At 41.1% G+C, this 20,370-nt stretch overlaps 1 protein-coding gene and 1 long non-coding RNA gene across 3 annotated transcripts in view; one reads left to right on the top strand and one right to left on the bottom strand.

Annotated features, from left to right (window-relative positions):
- Window positions 1-20,370, bottom strand: part of LOC141277986 (uncharacterized) — a 255,725-nt gene that overhangs the window by 41,943 nt on the left and 193,412 nt on the right. The gene's annotated exons all lie outside the window — the stretch shown is intronic.
- Window positions 1-20,370, top strand: part of NPAS3 (neuronal PAS domain protein 3) — an 870,093-nt gene that overhangs the window by 732,347 nt on the left and 117,376 nt on the right. For both annotated transcript variants that reach the window (XM_073800563.1, XM_073800562.1), the window contains one exon: window positions 8,887-9,061. In XM_073800563.1, coding sequence (XP_073656664.1) covers window positions 8,887-9,061 — 175 coding nt within the window. The remainder of the gene's footprint in view (window positions 1-8,886; window positions 9,062-20,370) is intronic.

Here is a 20,370-nt window from a genome sequence, read left to right as displayed (position 1 = left end):
GTTTCAAATACGGAAACTATGGCGTTCACAGAGTGCTTCAATCTGAAAAAACAAGATGTCAGCTGAACACGATCCTTCTTTTATTTTGCTTTCCCTTAAACATAAATTTCTCTTGAGGTGTACAATTGCAGTATCTTTGTTAAGCTTTTCTCGTTTTGCTGGTTTTTGTTTTTCTCTCAACAGCATCGCTTAAACCTTGTGACTTAGCTCCTGGTGAGGGTTGGTGTTTCTCATCTTCCATCATAGGATAGCCCCTTTAAAAACTATCAGGAATGATTAATTGTATTATTTGTGTGCATTTTATCAATTACTATTATTTGTGTATAGTAGTATTTGTGTGCATTAAACCCCCAAGTTTTAGTCGTATAAACCATATTGTTTTAGCGTGACTAGAAAAAAATTAACCTGTGTAACTTTCAAAAAACAAATGGAAAAGTCAGCCCCATAATTATTATTGTTTTCTGATCCATTTACCTTTATTTAAAATAAAAGGACTGTTCAGAATCAGGGAAAGATTTAAATTTCAATTTAAACTTACAAGCATTTTCTACTTTTTCTTGTTTCCATGACCAAAAAAAGGAAGACAAAATTCACTATGAGAATAACAAAAACAATTAAACAAAAATTGAGATATATTGATACTGAAGCCTAGCTATGCATAACATGCATCTCAGTGTGTATCCAGTTTTAAATGACAAATACTGAACCATGTAAAATTTGAGAATAATGGATTAACTATGCCAGTATCAAGTATTTTATGTTGATTGGTCTCCTTACCACCAACGTAATGAAGATGCTTTGAAAGTGAGATCTTACTATTCGTTTGATCTTCAGAAAAGGGAGATTTGACTTCAGTTATCTTTAAGATTGTTAATGCTTCTTTCTTGGCATCGTTTCACTTTTTACTATGATGTAACCTCCAATTGCATCCTTTTTTCCTTCCCAGCACTGTGATAAATACTAAAAAGTTGGCCTTTCCTGCCCTACAGACTACTTTAAAACTTGAAAACTGTAGGAAACTTGTAAAGCAAGGTTTTAAAATGTCTTGATTGAGTCACTTTCACAAATCCCTGGGCTCATTATGTAATGCCCGCTCAGTATTACAGAATTCTGTAAGTTCTTCTTTTACCTGGTGTCTCTTAATGAAAGGAAAAGAATATTGACATATTAGAACTATTCCAAAACCACTGATTCTGTAACGTGGGGTGATGGAGAAATATCTAAACCATTGTTTACAAGAAAAAATGAAATTTTGCAAATAATTTATTTCCTCAACAGAAAAAAATTGGGATGGGGAATACTTCAAACTCTGGATCTGTTTTGTACACAGGCTATTTCTAGCAGTACTTAAATATGCTCAACTGGATCCTGAGTCTCTATAGTGATCCGTCTAACACTTTTGAAAATGTAGCAATCAGTGTTGATTATTGCTTGATCAATTCAACTATTGGTAATGATAGTCATAGAGGCAGACCTGTTCCAAGTAACCACCCGTACGTTTGAATCAGTCTCTGCCATTTGTTCTTTATTTCCTCTTTTGTTCCATTTCTTCAACAGCCTGCCTTTTCCTTTTTCCTCTCTGAGAACTAAGAAATCCACTGGAATTATCTTCTGACACTTCTTAATCAAAGTTCAGAACTGGTTATGCAGTACTCTCTTTGGATACCGAGGTTGCAAATTCTCAAGTCGGGCACTCCAAGGGTTATAGAGAAGCATACAAAAAACAAAATAAGTACTTGGCCTCCCCGATTCCCAAAGGAGTTGAAATGTTTATTTCTGAAGATAAAATAAACACATGGTATGGTATCTTTTAGCTCAAATTCTTCTAAAGGAAGGCTCTGTTAACATATCTGTGAGAAGAGAGTGGATTCATTTCTTATTTGATGACATTGGAAGGATTTTTCATTCTACCTCATCGTTCTGATATAGAACCTTTCTTTCTTCTTGTTCTACTAATTTATACACGTATTTCTGTAACAGACCCGATGCTTTTATGCATTTTTCTTCAGATAAGTCAGCAAATACATAGAATGAGACAGAGCAGTAAAGAACATCAAGTTTCTGTCAAAACAGTTCATAAATATTCAGTAGAGTTCTGCAATACATAGGAAGTTATGAAGATGGCATTAAGATACCAGTAAATCCTAAGAAAACCTGTGCTAATCAAGCTATCACATCTTATTATATTTTATTCTTTTATCACTTTATTATCTCTCAATAATATAAATGTGACCCCCCACCCCCCAAAAAAACCCCTACAAATCCTAATCTGCCGTGGCGAGATAGAATTTCCATCTTATCCTGGGTCAGGATTTTCTAACCGTGATCTCACAGTCTCTTGGTAGATCTGAAAGCCTAACCTGGCAGTTAGGTTTCCAAACCACTCGCCACTAACGCAGTCCTCTCTCAGGCATGACCTTCTATTCAAATACTGCAGGCATTCCCTGTGGGAACGGGGCCTGGCTGCAAAAGGAGTCCTGAAAAAGGGCTTAACTAGTAGCACCCCCAAGTCCCCTCAGTAATCTAGTGCCCTCCAGAAATCTACAAAAACCCAGCGTCTTCCAAAAGGTTTAAGAAATTCCACCTTAAATGGCAGGTTTGAATGACCTTCTTTACGTGCTAAAAATGAACTTTGTATTATTCCTAAGACTGAAAATATATTGAAAGAAAGAAAGAAACAGGTTTTATCATCTTGCTTTATAAAAGTATCCATCCTCTTTAAGTTATTCCAATATAGAGACGACTAGCAACATTGCTGCCTGTTCCTCATTTGTAGCAAACTCTTTCAATCAAAGGAGCACTGAATTCAATGATTTGCACTCCTGGTACACTGCTGTAGTTAAAAAGTATTTGCTCACCACAGGAGGCCAAGCAAAGGCTATTGACATGCTTGCTTGATGTATGAAAAGACAAATTAGTCCCCTATCCTATCTACCAGCAGGGTACAATGACCGGACATGGAAAAGTCAACTCAAACCACTGAATGATATATTTACATTTTTTTCCAGGAAACTTCAGTGTTACCAAATCAACTGTGTCAAGTGTTCAACTTGCATGCAAGCTAATAGAATGTGAGATAAATTTGAGGAAGGCCAGGTGGTTTAGTTGACTGCGTGGGATGGCACTAGTGGCTATGGTTTCTCCTGGAGGAATCTTGGTAGCTTTGAGTGGGGAAAGGCAGAGAGAAAGGAGTTGAAACAAAATGCTGTTTCTGGTTACGACTGCTTATTACTCATTGCCTGTCTCCGGCCCCTTATACACTCTCAGCTGTTTTCTAGCACTAAGCAATAAGGGAGAGGAATTTTTATTTTAGAGTCACTCAGCTTCAGTAAAGGTAGACCAAGTGAGCATGGTTGGAAACAGTCATGCTTTTCCTTCTTGTGCTAGGGAAACAATTCAAATTCCCATGGGTCTGTTCCGTAAATTTAATAAACAGAACATGTTAATTTTTTTTTTTTTTTTTGCGGTACACGGGCCTCTCACCGTTGTGGCCTCTCCCGTTGCGGAGCACAGGCTCCGGACACACAGGCTCAGCGGCCATGGCTCACGGGCCCAGCCGCTCCACGGCATGTGGGATCTTCCCGGACTGGGGCACGAACCCGTGTCCCCTGCATTGGCAGGCGGACTCTCAACCACTGCGCCACCAGGGAAGCCCTGTTAATTTTTTAAAATTACCATATAAAGTGATTGAGTTTGGTTCTCACATGTGCCTTGTTATATAATTTGCACTAACCAGAAGAACACAATATTAAGGGGAAGAAATGCTGTACCTTTCCGTTATGTAGATCATAATTGTAGATCAAAGATAGGACCAATAATCAATATAAAATGAAAATTCTCTAAATTTCTACTGTCAGTGATTTGAAGGGATAGTTAAGAAATAATAATTTGGGGGCTTCTCTGATGGTGCAGTGGTTAAGAATCCACCTGCCAGTGCAGGTGAGACGTGTTCGAGCCCTGGTCCGGGAAGATCACACATGCGACGGAGCAAGTAAGCCCGTGCGCCACAGCTACTGAGCCCGCGAGCCACAACTACCAAGCCTGCATGCCATAGCTACTGAAGCCCGCAGGCCTAGAGCCCGTGCTCCTCAACAAGAGAAGCCACCGCAATGAGAAGCCCGCGCACCACAACAAAGAGTAGCCCCCGCTCACCGCAACTAGAGAAAGCCCGCGCGCAGCAATGAAGACCCAATGCAGCCCAAAATAAAGAAATAAATTTATTTAAAAAAAAGAAAGAATCATTTTATGAAACTTTGTGAAAATTCAGTTAATGAACAAATGAACTAGCAAACTAACCACAGTTTTGTCATAGATGGGGGAAAAAGTTATAAAAGATAGCTATATTATCTTTCAAAGTTCCTTGTAAAACCTGCTCTTTCTCAGCATTTATAAAATCCTCTGCTCAGTTAAACTCAGTTGGTTTCTATATAAGAAGTTATAGCTCTCAATGCATATGGCAAATACTTCTTGGGAATGAGGATATTGTTATGGTGCTATATTGTAACTCATTTTAGAGTAGTAAATAATGTTATAATAATAATAATACCAGAAATAATAAAAGGAACCAACCTAAACTTGTCCAAATCAAGCACAGATAAAGCAGATTTTTTAAGCCTAAATATCCATCTTTTATTCATTCAACAAACATTTGTGATAGACCTCCTATGTACAAGACACTAGTCCTAGTTCTCAGTGGGCAAAGATTTTGAAGAGTTGCTAACTGGAGATTTGAGGGTACCTAATTAACTATAGTAATATAGGATTGAAACTCTATATATTTTTTCTACTTCAAGCTCACATGAAGCAATGTCTACTCATCAAGTAAAAAATCCCTGGTCTTGGGCTTCCCAGGTGGCGCACTGGTTGAGAGTCCGCCTGCCGATGCAGGGGACGCGGGTTCGTGCCCCGGTCCGGGAAGATCCCGCATGCCGCAGAGCGGCTGGGCCCGTGAGCCATGGCCGCTGAGCCTGCGCGTCTGGAGCCTGTGCTCCGCAACGGGAGAGGCCACGACAGTGAGAGGCCCGCGTACCACAAAAAAAAAAAAAAAAAAAAATCCCTGGTCTTAGTTTCTGCAGTCTATTTTGAGGCACAGAATTTAGTGGCAGGTGAGTTCCAAGTCCATCTTACCTAGGCAGTCTTCGTAGGAGAGAGAAGCAAATCACATAAGGGTTTAGTGAGAAAAGAGAGTTAGCCAATAGGGCTTACAGTCTTACTTCTACCACTAAACACCTGGGTAAACTTGAACAAGCATTTTAACTTCTCAGAACTGTGACGTTTTCACCTATTAAATAAGGGGGGTATTAATGGATGTTTTTCAGGTCTCTTCCAGCTCTAAAATCTAATTAAATGAAGTGAAAACACTATGAGAAATGTTGAAAGTGATAGATAATGTGGTGATGATGATGATGACTCAAGGCCTGTGTATAAGTAGACTTCTGTCTACCCCCATATCTGTTTCAGTTTAGTACACCTGCTTTCGTGCCTTCTTTTGGCCCAAGAGTACATGGCAAAGCATCCTTAGCCCAGGGGATTGCCAGGCTGCCTGCCCTCAGCCTCCTCCCTCCATGGTGCCCAATGTTCTCTCCTGAATAAAAGTGAAGCCACAGGACAGAGGAGTTCAGATGTCCCTGCTCAGCCTCCCTGACTGCAAAGGTGCTACCAGAGAAGTGGTAGGTTGAGTCAAGCAGACTTTAACCAAATACTGGCCTTTTCTATACTCATATTCTTGTTCTGTAAAATCGGGGTCATCATACCAGTTCAAAAGATGGTTATGAGGATTAATCAAAGAAAGCATGAGAAGTATGTATACATAGAGGTAGTAGCTGATAATACTGTTATTGCTGTAGTCAAGGCTCAGAGCATGCATCGCTTCTGCTGTACCCACTGCTAATTAAACAGATGTTCCAAAGAGACCATGCAAACCCTAAGGATTCCTCACCAAAGCTACACAGGAATATACATGCCTGTCATCCATTCTTATCCACCAAAGAGCAGCGACAATAGTGCTTATTTCTCACAAGGCAATTTCCTCTGCATGGTTTCACTGGATTTTCGAAATTAGGCTGTGAGGCACGTAAAGCAAGTCTTGTTTCCATCCCAGCGCTCAGGCCACTGCGTTGCACCATTCCAAAGTGTGGCGCTCCACGGGGTGCCATTCATGTAGAATACAATGTGAGCGGTACCCCCCAGGGTCCTGCAGAGCAGCGCTACTGCCACTTTCAGAATAGGAAACAAGCTCAGAGAGGTTAAATGAATTGTCCAAGGTCATACAGCAGAGGAGGAAAAGATTCTGATCTCCAAGTCAGTTTATAACTCCAGCTATTCTGTGCTTTCCCCTACGCTGTGTGACCTTTATTACAGTACATACATGAAGACTATGACAGGGTCAAATTCCAGGATACCCCAAAGCCTAATATGGGATGGAGAGGTTGGCACTGAGAATTTGACCCTGTCCCAGTCCTCAAGAGACTGAAGGACAAAGTCCTCCCCGTGTCATAGTGTGATGTGGCCCATTGCGACTCAGTCTTGCTCTAGACGCCCTATACACTCAGGACATCATTTTGTGGAGAGGAAGCGCCTGCACATCTAAGTAAGTCAGGCTGTGGAGACAGTGGCCTGCTCCTCCTCACCGTATGACTGGCTTACATGAATATTCAAGAACCAACACCCCTACAAAATCGATTGTATCTCCCACCTGTGTTGTCATCTTATCACAATCTGTGCTGTGTGCCAAAGGGCACATTGCAGTGTTAAAGAAAGACTCGGAGTTTGAGAAAAGTGACAGAAATAGTTATTAAAGTGCTGCAACGGGGCTTCCCTGGTGGCGCAGTGGTTGAGAGTCCGCCTGCCGATGCAGGGGACGCAGGTTGCTGTGTGAAGTGCTTAGAGGCAAGGCACACATTAAAGGGATTATTTCCATGTAATCCCTCCCTCCCAGAGGGTAGGAACCCATCACTTATGAATCCTGATTTACGTACGCTCTGTAACAATATCAAACGGAGGAAATAGTTATTGTGAAATTATAGAGTCAGTAGTTGGGTAATACAGGAGAGCGTAATTTAATAGCAACGAGAAAGTACCTCATTTTCAGTGAAAGGTATGCAAGCCTTTCTCAGGAATAGCTATTAACCAAACTGAATTTAGCCTCCCATTTTTTGGCCTCTACCTCTGTTAATTGATAGATGCTGAAGATGTGTTGACTGTTAAGAGTTTAATCAAATGGTGTCTGGGAGTCGATGTGATCATTTTACCAGGACGTGGAGTTCTGGGGATAATAATTGCTCTGAGTATTCCACTCACTGTGACAGTATGCCCACCACCAGCCTTCCTTCTTGGCAGGAAAATGAGTGCAGGCAGTCGGGTGGAATTTGGAGGGACGCTGCAAATTACACAGGAAAGGCAGGTGAGGTAGGAAGCGGTTCTAGGTAAATATCCACCAAGAAACTTGTGACAGTCTGAACTTCTGGCAGTTTCTGTAGCACATCATAGCTGGCCTGAGACCATTAAACTCCAGAGGAATGGGAAAGCCATTAGTGACCCGGGAAAGAGCTTTTTCTTGTTCTGTTGCTAACACATCTCTCCCTGCCATTGTACCTGTAACCCAACTACATTATTTTAGGACCATGATTGCTATTCTTGGAAGGAGGTAAGAGTTATAGCATCAGAGGAGTACAGAGGTAAGGCCAGTCCTTACGAGTGTCTTCTGCCCCTCAGACAGCACATGCCCCAGACACGGGCCACGCCTGACAGCATTGCAAAAGGCAGTGCTTCCATTCCAGGCTGGCCCTCTTCTGATATTTGATATTCATTCTCTACCTTTAGCGTCAGCCTAATACAAAGAGTATACAAAATAAAACATTTTTTAAAGCCCTCAAGGAGGTTTGTACCATGTATTTTATTAGATTGAAGGCAAAACAAGCTGATACCAGCAGAAAAAAAATGGCTGCTTCAGACCCCAGCTGACCTCTTTTGCATGGAAAATTCTCCATATGATTACGGAGCTAATGAGTAATATTTAATGAAAACATTATGCCTTTGCATATATTTGTAAGCAGCACTTCTTCCATTTAAATTTACATAGAAATAAGCTGATATGTATAAATACACATCCTGGAAATCTGTGTATTTTAAGGAAAATCCTCCTCCGCTATCTCTGGTTGTTTCTATACAAAGCTCAAACTTCTCAATAAGCAAACTGTAGAATTCAGTCAATCATCCGGTTGACACCAAACATGCGAGAATTTCATGATGCGTGGATAAAACAGCTGAACTCAGGCAGATGCATCCACATTTCACAGAGTGGTTTGGCTTTATGCAAACAACAGTGAATGAGAAAAAAACTGGGCTAAACAATTGCTAAATAAATACATGTGGGAAAAAAAAACTTTCTCTTTCAATTTCAAGAATCCTTAAGCGTGTGAGGATAAAGACTAAGGACCAGGATTGTTTCCGGAGGCTTCATAGATTTCCTTTTCTGTTCAGAAGCTGAATCGCAGTGGGGCTAAATTTTTTTTTTTAACATCTTTATTGGAGTATAATTGCTTTACAATGGTGTGTTAGTTTCTGCTTTATAACAAAGTGAGTCCGCTATACATATACATATATCCCCATATCTCCTCCCTCTTGCGTCTCCCTCCCACACTCCCTATCCCACCCCTCTAGGTGGTCACAAAGCACCGAGCTGATCTCCCTGTGCTATGTGGCTGCTTCCCACCAGCTATCTATTTTACGTTTGGTAGTGTATATCTGTCCATGCCACTCTCTCACTTCGTCCCAGCTTCCCCTTCCCCCTCCCCGTGTCCTCAAGTCCATGCTCCAGTAGGTAAATTTGAAAATGAAAGCCTGTGACAACTTTCTTTCCCACTCTTCTTTCTCTTCGTCCTCTAGGTGGAGCTGACAGGCAGCAGCGTCTTTGACTATGTCCACCCCGGGGACCACGTGGAGATGGCAGAGCAGCTGGGCATGAAGCTCCCGCCCGGGCGGGGTCTCCTCTCGCAGGGCACCGCTGAAGATGCAGCCAGCTCAGCATCTTCCTCTTCCCAGTCAGAAACCCCAGAGCCAGGTGGGACTTGCAATTCCAACATGTGGGTTGGTGGGCAGGACCTTTGCCAATGATTGCGCTTGAGTTGCCAGTGTGAAGAGACTATAAATAGGTCTAATGGTATTTAACAATTCCATGCAGCTTTCTGTCCTGGGCAGTAATTAAGTAAGGAAGAGATTTGAAAATAAGAAGACATTTTAATAAGTATAATCCAGAGATCTGATTTCAGGTGAACAATACATACAGCATGTACCCATTCCTTTAGTTTCTCTTTCAAATTAATGGAGGGAAAAGGTTCAGATTTGGAAAGCCGTCTGCCTTTCATTGTTACCACGGCTAAATGTAATGCATTTATTTATTATTCAGCAAAATTGATGGCAGAGACTTTTTGAATATTAGCTTGTGGAGAATTAAAAGTATTAGGGGCGTGCAGAAATCTTGGTGTTTTTTTTTTTTTTTCAGCATCAGAAGGTACTTGAAAGATGTGAACAGATAAATTAAGGCTAAAAAGAAAACAGAAATGGCTACATTTTAAACTGCCTTTCCACCCTCAGTATTTAATTAGATCAATTGTATAGAGGAATGAACAGAGGTGACATTCCTCATTGGGATTCCTTCCAGGACTCTTATAGACTTTGCATTCAGAATGTTCCCATTTTCATTGTGTTGTACTGATGATAATTTAAGTATTAGGGGAAAATCCATTTATAAATTAAACAAAATGACTTGATATCCATCAGTCCCCTAGTTCATCAAGCTGTTCAAACACGGGGAAGATTGGCTGGTCGGCCTGGGTCTTCCGAGAGCGCTGGTAATTAGATCTGCGAAGGATTTATTCTTTGCTGATTGGGGCTTTAAATTAATTGAAGTTCCACATTTGTGGTTTTGTCCTTTTTGTACTTTTTTAGAGGAGATATTTCATATTCTTGTGTGGTGGAGTGCTTGGCCAAGCAGCAGTGGTTTAAATGTTAATTTTTCTCATGAGAAGTTTAAGATTTTTAATGAATCAAGGCCTGATTTGAAGTGCAAAGTTTTATTTGCTTACTTGGGAAATTATTTTTGCCCTCTAAAGACGTTTGTACTTTACTTGATATGTTGTTTTAAAACAGATTCGCAGCACAAAAGCATTTTGTGAAAGAGAAATGGAAAAAAAAAAACCCAAAACCTATCTTAAGGTTAATGTTAAAATAACTCTACATACTTCCAAGAAAATAATTTGGTCTGCTTAGAAATAATCACAGCGTGTTTGCACACACAGAAGGGCAAAAACATATTTGCCTCTATTGGAAATATTTTAATTCCTTCTAGAATCAATCCATGTTTCCCCATTTAAGTTAACTGCAGCTTCCAGGGCATTATTTTGTAGCATTGGCGGGGTGAGGGGGGGAGCATCCTTCTCCAGTGAACCCCATGCATGAGAAAAGAGTATTTAAGACTACTCTTTACCATTTAAAGATGAAAATAATTTCGTTCCAAGAGGTCAGGGGAGTCATATATCCTTATAGCATAGCTCACTGACTTCACTGAATAGACGCATCAGTGAGATCACTGGACCTGCTTTTTAGTCAATAGAATGTTTATATTTGGGCATATTTGAGAAGAAACACATGAAAATAGTTTTCTACTCCGTTCTGGAGTTGGACTGGGAAACGGGACTGCTCATGACTCTTAAACACTCAGTGCATAAGAAATCAAGTTTATAAACCTCGGTATGAACTAAGACCTTGGAAAAGTGGACTTTGTTTCCCTGAATCACAAACCCACAAGTTAAGAAGAATCTTCGACAATCCTTTAATCCAACCTCCAATTTATGCAACCATCCCTTTACAGCAAAACCAACAGATGCCCTTCCAATCTCTGCTGGCACTCATTCCTAACAGGAAGCTAAGGAACATACAGGGCTTCCCACCCCATTGGTGAGCAGCTCTGATAGAAAGTTATGCCTAATATGGAGCCGGAACCTACTTTGCTGCATCTTCTCCCCCACTGATCGGAGGTCTGCCCTGTGGGACAACATTTCAGATTTACTCTTCCCTCCCCATCACAGCTTCTCAAATATATGAAGTCAGATTCACCAAATTCTTCCTCCCTCCTTCCTTCTCCTTTTCACATCAAACGACCCTCATTCCACAACCATTATTCAATGGCATGTTGCTAAGACCGTCACCATCCTAGCCACCCTCACCTGCCTGTGCTTCCATTTGTTGGTGACCCTCTAAAAATAGTGTTCTGAGAGCTGAGTGCAGCCTCTACATGTATTGTGACTAGTACAAAGCAGAGGGACTGCCACCTTTCTTGGTTTAGGCTACTATACTCATGTTATGCAGCCCATGATTGAAGTAGGTCCTCTTGGCAGCCAGGTCCCACTGTTGATTCATATTGAACTTGATGTTTCCCCCAAACACATGTTAAGGGTGACTTGTACCTTGGAAGAGAAAAAAAAATCCACAGCCTATAAACCAGTTCTACTGGGATATCCTAAACTAGAGTCAAATCAACCCATTTAAGATTAAATATAAAAACTCTAATAGGGATTCCCTGGTGGTGCAGTGGTTGAGAGTCCGCCTGCCGATGCAGGGGACACAGGTTCGTGCCCCGGTCTGGGAAGATCCCACGTGCCATGGAGTGGCTGGGCCCGTGAGCCATGGCCGCTGAGCCTGTGCGTCCGGAGCCTGTGCTCCGCAACGGGAGAGGCCACAGCAGTGAGAGGCCCGCGTACCGCAAAAAAAAACACACAAAAAATAAAAAACTCTGATAAATCCCATGCCTTCCATGAAGCACCAGGGTGTGCTCAGTTCCACTTAGCATCCTTTAATTCTAGTTATCAGAGAAAGAAGATACCTCCTTTATACAAGGACACTTCATTTATCCGTGAAGTATGATTGAAAATTTACTTGGGTTTCTTTCCCGTTTTCCTGGCCTTCCTTGAGCCATCCTAACTAGTAAAATGGAAAACCCTGCTTTGCACATTCCTTAACAACTTGGGCTCGTTAGCAACAATCGCATTAGGAAGTGTCTCTTGTTGGAGAGTGTATTTCTCACCATTAGAGAATGTTAAACTGGCTTTGCCTTAAAATTCTGTAGTGTTAGTTATTTGCAATCTTTGGCTTAAAAAGGCAATTAGATTGACTGCTCAAATACTGAAAGGCAGTGTAGGATGCTACCTTTAACTAAATATCTTCACTAATGCAGATCATTGCTCCAGGGGAATTACTTTAAAAGTTCATGTCAGGCACTACATCCCAAAGCTGCTTATGTTTCTTAAAAGCTGAAAGAACTTTAACAAGATTTTCTAATTCTTAATAACATGAAGGAACATTTTGGAAGACTGTTGTTCACTACATCATAATCTTTTAAACTCTGATAAAACACCGATTCTTGCTTAAAGAGTAGTATAATTTGGTTGGAAAACAGATATCAATATGTGGTGATTATGAAAATGAAGGAACTAGTAGGTATAGAATTTTTCAGGAGCCCTGATGTGTTCAGTGTAGCATTACTAAATGACTGAAATCTAAATAACTTTTGGCATTATAATAAAAGGAAATAAGTGGCTAAACCAGCCTAAGAGGCAGTGATCCTGTGCCATAATAGGAATTCTTTTTCTTCGAACTGCCAGCCCTGTGATTGTCTTGTCTTGAATTAGTCTCAAGATAATGAGAGAGAGAAAAAAAAAAATCTGTTGGCCGGACAGCAAACCCAAATAAATATTTTATATGTATGCACGTTCGTTAATAGTTTAATAAATATATTTCTTTTAGAGAAATTTTCAGGCAGGCATAAGAAAATTAAATGGGTAGCCTACTTTAAAAAGTTAGAAAGTTCTAGAATGCTTCTTTAGGGCTTGATCCAAGCATTTTGGAAGAGACTGCTCTGTGCTGCCCACAGCCTTTTCTCTGCTTCTGTGGGTTCCTGCAAGGTGGTGGGCACAGAACCTCCGGAACACGACATCTGGATGGCTCAGTTTGGTTTTGTGGATCTGCTTATATCTTTTCATCACTCTTAATGATTCTTTAATCTTGGGATTATGAGTGATATCCTTTAAAAAAAATAAATTTCAGGGCTTCCCTGGTGGCGCAGTGGTTAAGAATCTGCCTGCCAATGCAGGGGACACGGGTTTGAGCCCTGGTCCGGGAAGATCCCACATGCTGCAGAGCAATGAAGCCTGTGAGCCACAACTACTGAGCCTGAGCTCTAGAGCCCGTGAGCCACAACTACCGAGCCCACGCATCACAACTACTGAAGGCCGCGCGCCTGGAGCCCGTGCTCCGCAACAAGAGAAGCCGCCGCAATGAAGGGCAGCCCCCGCCCGCCTCAACTAGCAGAAAGCCTGCATGCAGCAACGAAGACCCAACGCAGCCAAAAATTTAAAAAAAAAAAAAAAAAAATCAGTGCCGCATCTTTTATATGCTTAATAAACAGAAGAGCAGCTCTTTCAAGAAATCCCGGAGGTACTTGAAATATCTCCGTATTTTGAAAGCAAAGAGTAATATTCCTTGGGTTAGGTCATCAAATTGTTGTGTTTCACTCCCTCCTTCTCCTTATTAAAACAGCTTGATATTTTCCAATTATAAAATTCATGCCCTTTGTGAAAAATTCAGAGAATGCAGAATACAAAGAATAAAGGCCAACATACCCCCTACCCCAAAATAACCACTGTTCTTATACACTAGATATCCTTCTAGATTTTGTTTCTGTAAATATGTATACAAACATAGTTATGTAGTGGGATTTTCTGTTTGACTAAAATAAAACCATAACATACATGCTTCTGGCAGCCTGCTTTTTCACTTAACCTCACAGGCCACTTTCCCTGTCATGTTTCCTCACTTTAACAGAGAATTTCCTTTCTGTCTCCAGTGGTTTGTTTCCCTCTAGCTAGCAGTCAGCTCCCAGCCATGGGCCACTGTCAGGAGTAACATACCTGGGTCCTGCCTTAGAGGGCATTCAGCCAGGACCAGAGATTCTCGCTGCTTATTGAATGGGCACGAGCTCACGGAGGGAGAAATCGATACTGTAGTGGGGTTTAGACAATTTAGCAAAATGTATGAGACAGTACTTTTGGTGAAGAGTAAGAGTAACTACAGCAAACATGGTTAACCACTGGTTGTCTAAAGTAAAGGTTACTGTGTTTTGTCTAAACTTTCAGCAGATCTCGCCTGTTACGGGACGTTAAGATAACTATTGCACGAGTATGATCTCTATGCTATTATGCCTATTCTGTGTCCTGAATATTTTAAAGGCAAGCAAAACTGAAGCAGTTGAGTACTTGCCTGAATAGAAATAATCTGCATTTTCTACTTATGCCCCCGCGCTCTGGTAAATTTGATCGGCTCCCGATTCTACAGGAACTCAATTCCTCTGCACTCGTTAGACGATTTTCATAATACTAGGTATAATTAAGGGATCAAATGTTTAGGAATAACAATAAAGAATGTAAAAAGTTATCAGAGGATCTGATCAATATTTTATTTCCAAAGTGCTTAGATACGAGATATAATTGTACTTTTATGGGTGAATTATTTACCATCTAGTATAGGGTTGAGGTTCTCTGATTTTTTTTGTTTTTTGTATTGGTTTAAGTTTCCTATCAATGAAGTGAATTTAGAAGTCAGGCAAGGGGGGCTTCCCTGGTGGCGCAGTGGTTGAGAATCTGCCTGCCAATGCAGGGGACCCGGGTTCGAGCCCTGGTCTGGGAAGATCCCACATGCCGCGGAGCAACCAGCCCCGTGAGCCACAATTACTGAGCCTGAGCGTCTGGAGCCTGTGCTCCGCAACAAGAGAGGCCGCGACAGTGAGAGGCCCGTGCACCGCGATGAAGAGTGGCCCCCACTTGCCCCAACTAGAGAAAGCCCACGCACAGAAACGAAGAGCCAACACAGCCATAAATTAATTAATTAATTAATTAATTTTTAAAAAGGCAAAAAAAAAAAAAAGAAGTCAGGCAAGGGAAACCATCTTACTAACCTCACATCCAACCTCAGTCCCCAGACAATGTGACTGTATCTACAGCACTTTCTGCTGTACTGCAAATGTCAAACAGAAGGTGTAATGGATTTAATATTAGCGCTGGCCAAGGTGCTGAGGGAACTGTTAATAATGTCACTCCGGTTATTGATCTGAAGCCTTTAAAAATCAAAGAAAAGTGAGAGATCCCCTACTGGGGAAAGGCACACAGTGACTGTTTTTTATTGCCAATATATTTCTACATATAGAGTGGCAACTTTCTGAAATTATGTTATCACCATTCATCTCTGTGAGATTTTTGGAGTCATTATATGGTAAGATAATATCATGGAGACTGCTCCGCATGCCTAATGCTAGAAGATCAGGCCAAGTACTTTTAGACATAAATAGAGCTTGATAATTTGTGTAGTAACTACCATATTCAAGCTGTCAAATGATACGAGGTTTATTAGCACTAGATTTATTCGTGATGACAATGTTGCACCCACAGGAAGTGTGAAATACGAACTGGATAGTCATGAGGATGAGCTGTCCTCTCCTTTTGCCTTTCTAAAACTCTGAATACAAACCATGCAGGGACTCACTTGAGATAGAAGTGAATTCTGTTCTTACAATTAGTTTACCTTTTCAGGAAACTGGTAATCCTTCAATCTGAAAGGCAGTTTCTGTGCAATGAAATTCCTGCTTTCCATCGCCCCCGACTAATAAATGGAATGAAAATGTATAATTTATGTTGAATGTTTATCAAACTGTAAACACACATTTAATTCCTTTCCATATTCATACAATATAAGCAAAGATAAATCCATCAGATAATGTACCACGGTTATCTCTGATGGATTGAATATGAAATGGATCTCAGCTGTAGTAGAGATCCAGCCAAGTTTACGATTACCCAAAACTGGCCTGACTCCTGTTAGTACCCATGTGCCCATGTATGTGTCAAATCTAATCGTCAGAAAGCAGCCTAACAAAAAGTAATCTTTTCATAACCCAAAGAGGTCATCCTTTACGCGTAAACTGAGCTTTTATCCAAAAATTATATATGCAAAATGATGTATTTCCCTTAGCTATGCCATCGTCATTTGGAAATGAAATAGAAACTATCTTTTGCCACTCCTGAATGAAGATGACGCATACACTCCAGAAACAAGCCAGTACTGTTACAGGGACTGCCTTGCCAAATGCAGAATGCTTCTTTTGCCTCAAAAAAGCTACATTGATGCAGTACCATTTTTTCTTGCAGAAAGTAGGCTTTTCTTAAATGTCTCCTTTATCCCCAGCTAAGCAAAATAACCACCACAGAAGGAAATACATTTCTCCAGTGCTTTCTTCTGTCCAAGGCCTAGGAACACTTAGAACCTTAATTTGTGTTTGCTCACACTTCTGTGTGCTTGTCTGTATATGATGAGAATATTTGCAAAGCAACCTTGTTTGTACTTCTAGGATCTTGCCTAAGGGAGCTAAAGAAAATAAGGAAAAATCCCTCCTCCCCACCAGGCTGTGCTGGCCCAGCATCCCTTCCAGGCCAGCTCCCAGAATGCACAGCTGCAGCACAAGGCATCCTTGAGGGCTTGACACCCTGACCTGTGAAAAATCCGTGTTGGTGACTCAGCTACAGAAGGGCAGCCTCCCTTTTGTTTCCAGAGAAGATGCTGAATGTCAGCCTAGTTCTGTATGCCATTCTGAAACTAACTTTCTTTTCCAAAATTTAGATCACAGTGGTGGCAACTCAAAAATGTGCAACTTTTATCTAAATTAATATAATGGTATTTACAGGGTTGCAAATGGTTTGTTCAGTAATAGAAGCATGGGCCTCTTATCAAAGTACACAATAGGTTCACTCAGTTTATATGTAGGATTTTTTTTTCCCAAACCTTCTATTGAAGGTTTAGAAAATCAATTTTTTAAACCCATTATTTTTAACAGCTGTTTTATATAGCTTGCTAGGTCATAATTTTGACTTTCCTTTCCCTATGGTGATAAGGGGTACATTTCAAAGTTTCTAAAATGAAACCCAAGACAAGTTGTAAATAGATGACCTATTCTTCCCCATTTAAAAAACAGGTGGCTGTCTTTGTCATTGGATATTAACAAATTAAAGATTCTATTTCTATAACTCTTGCCTTGAACAAAGCACAATTTATTTGCTTTTAATACATACGACTGCACAGAAATTTCACCCCTGTCCAAATGACACCATTCTGAATTCTTCATCTGCACTAAACAGCAGACTTACGAAGGATCAGTTACCTGGCATTGACTGAGCTTTGCAGGGTGCACAGATCAAAAGAGGCGGAACTGGCTGGAAACCATTTCCACCCCTGGTGAGCAATTTACTCATGATTGCTCGGGGAAAATACTGGAAATATTGCTTCTGTGTAAAGTTCGCAACTTCCAGTTGTCAGCTCTTTGCCAAGCGGTTATTCCCAAGTGTAGCTTTAGAAGCAAAGCCTACTCAGGCCACGGTGACAATGGTTGGCATTCATATCCTGCTTGGTGTATGCAGAGCACAGAAACCGCTAATTACAGGAGTTAATTCACACCCTATCCCTCTGAGGCAGGTCAGTGTGTTATCCTTATTTTACAGATGGGGGAAAGCGATGGAAATTCTAAGTGGCTTGCTCCAAACCACACAGGTTAGTTTAGCAGCCAAGATTAGCAGAAAGGGTAAAATATTAGGATTGCATAGATGGGAAGCCTAGGAACTAGATGGAGAAAGGAGTTAGGACTCTGATAGGTACAGAACCAGAGGAATTTCCTCTGAGGGGCTTCTGAAGTCCAGAGAGGAACCTAACAATGCCCTCATGCACGTATTTCATCGGGCTCAACCATCTTTTGTTTTTAAATATAGTCCCTCACTGAGGACTAAAATCCTCCATCTAATACTTTCCTCTTCCTTCATCCCTACATTGAAACTCCTTATACCACAATGAGCAGTAGCATCTGAATCAATTATAGGCAAAACTATATAACTCCCCATTAGCTACCTCTCCTGAGCCAGGAGCACAGCCAGAATTGTCTCTGTGTGCTTGGTCTCTGCTCTGCCTTGGCCAGTGCGGGGCCAGGCTGTGTGCAGCTCCTCCAGGCTCTTCCTTTCAGAACAAGTCTCCCAAGGCAAAAGAGATGGAAGAAAAGCAAGAAGACCAATAGGGTTCATTAGGAGGTGGTCGTATCCTCCTGAAGATACCTGCTCATGAAACACAATCATGGTTCCTTGGGACCTGTGGGAAACATCAACCCATCTGTTAGTTAATAAAACTAGTTTGAGAGAGGAAGCACTTGTGTCTTTTCTCTACTTGTTATAAACTAGAGTGAATTTTCTTTCAAGACCCGGACACACCTGATACTCGGGATTGTGTAGACTATTCAGTGACCATTGACTGCATGTCTGTCACATGTCAGACACTAGACAAAGCACTGAAGGAACAAGATGAAGTTCCCTGCCTTCCAGGAGCTGACCATCCTGTGAAGGGGACAGATCACTAATATAATGCAGGAGTGTGACGATGACAATCAAGGCGAGGTGATGTATGATAGGGTAGCATTGTATTATAAGCCACTGCTATTAGCAGTCTTGGCAGAACTATCTCAGGTTTGAAACTTCAACCCTGAAATTAACAGCCCAAGAACATTGCCTCCTTGGGAGCAAGTTGCATTGACATGCCCAGACATACACATACCATGACTGTCAGGGACTTTGATGCATATTGTTAAGGGACTTTTGGTTTTTTGTTTGCTTAATTAGCCTGTAAAAATGCCAGCTACATGATAGGTTCACAGGAATGTGAGTTCTTCTCTACTGATCTTTCTGGCTCTGTAGGAGTGTTCTGAATGGGAAGTACCCCCGAACTGCACCCCTTCCACTTGTACTGCACTGATTTCGCTAACTGTAATTCAGGAAATGCTGGCTTTGGAAAACTGTACTGACTCTCTTAGCTTTTTCTATTCAAAGTAAAACTTGTTGCAAATATTCTAGTATTAATGATGATATTAATAAATAACTTTTATTATGTTTTACCTATATGTTCCAATTACATGAGTAGGCATGTTTTAAGTAATTTATTTCTCAAAATGTCCCTAAATGAAAATTAGAGATGGTAAATGGCTTGCCTCCACACCAGAGTAGACGGTGGCCCTGGGATTTGATCTCAGGCCATGTGTTTTGTTTTCAGCACTTTGCTAGGTGCTTACAGAGGACACAAGAGGTAAAAGTTATGACACCTGCCTTTAGGAAACTGATCATCATCAGTAGAAAGTTTATACACAGTCAACAACCAGAGAAAAAAGAAGCATAACACTGCTGCTGTGCTCAACTGAGACGTAAAATTGGCAAGTGGTGTAATAAATCAGGGAGAGGCTAAATGACCGTAGGTGGCTTTGATGAACAGGGTTGACCTGCATGAAAACCAACCTAAGAGCAAAGAGGCAGAGATGTTCTTCCCGGAGACTCATCTCAAGGAACAAAGTGGGAGTGCGGACACTGCATTTAGGAGGCAGGAAAGAGCCTCAACGAGGCAAAGGTGCATGCTTATCTAGGATGGAGCCAGATCTCGGAGCAGCTGAAGTACCAGAGAAAAGCATCTGAGATGGGAGTGATACGTAGTTCTGAGTATAACTCATTCAACAGAGCAGTGACCCGATGCAAACATTATTTTAACACTTATAAATACAAAATTAAGTTTGAATTTGGAAGGCTCCTTCCTTGAGGGTCATATTATACAACTACCTACGGCCTCCTGAATCCCTATACAACATAACTACTAATATTCATTGAACGGTTGCCAAGTGTCAAGCACTCTGCTAAGCCCGTTATATGCATTACCTCATTCATTCCTCACAAACTACTAGGAAGAAGGTATCATTATTTTTCCCATTGTACAGAAGAAGGAACTGAGAGAAAAATTTCTTTTTAATTTGGAAAAGTCATACAGTTAGTAGCTGGAGAGCCTAGGCTTTAAAGCCAAGCAGCTTGACGCCAGAGTTTCTCTTCGTAATCGTTCCACCAAGCTGCTTCTCAATATATACCTAAAATAGCTGTCCAACCCCTACCTGAGACCACCAGCTGGGGACACTCTCCATCCTTCCTAGGCAGCTCTGACTGTTAGAACAGTCTTCCCGATGTTATGCTGATTCCTGTCTACTGGTAACTTATGTTCACTGGACTTATTCCCTGATCCTTTATTTTTGCAAGAACATGAAGGATGTGTGGAGTAGAGCAGACTAGAAGCAAAGGAAACCATTCAAGAGGCCATTTCTTTAATCGAGAAGCGAGTGAGTAGACCTTGAGAAGAATTATTGCAAAGGAAGAAACGATGATTTGGAACTAAGATAACAGAAAAAGGTAGAAATAGACCTGTGGT

Source organism: Tursiops truncatus, chromosome 2, assembly GCF_011762595.2.
Source record: "Tursiops truncatus isolate mTurTru1 chromosome 2, mTurTru1.mat.Y, whole genome shotgun sequence".
NCBI lineage: Eukaryota > Metazoa > Chordata > Mammalia > Artiodactyla > Delphinidae > Tursiops > Tursiops truncatus.
The sequence above is the reverse complement of the archived record's forward strand: the minus strand, read 5'-3'. Positions and strand labels throughout refer to the sequence as shown.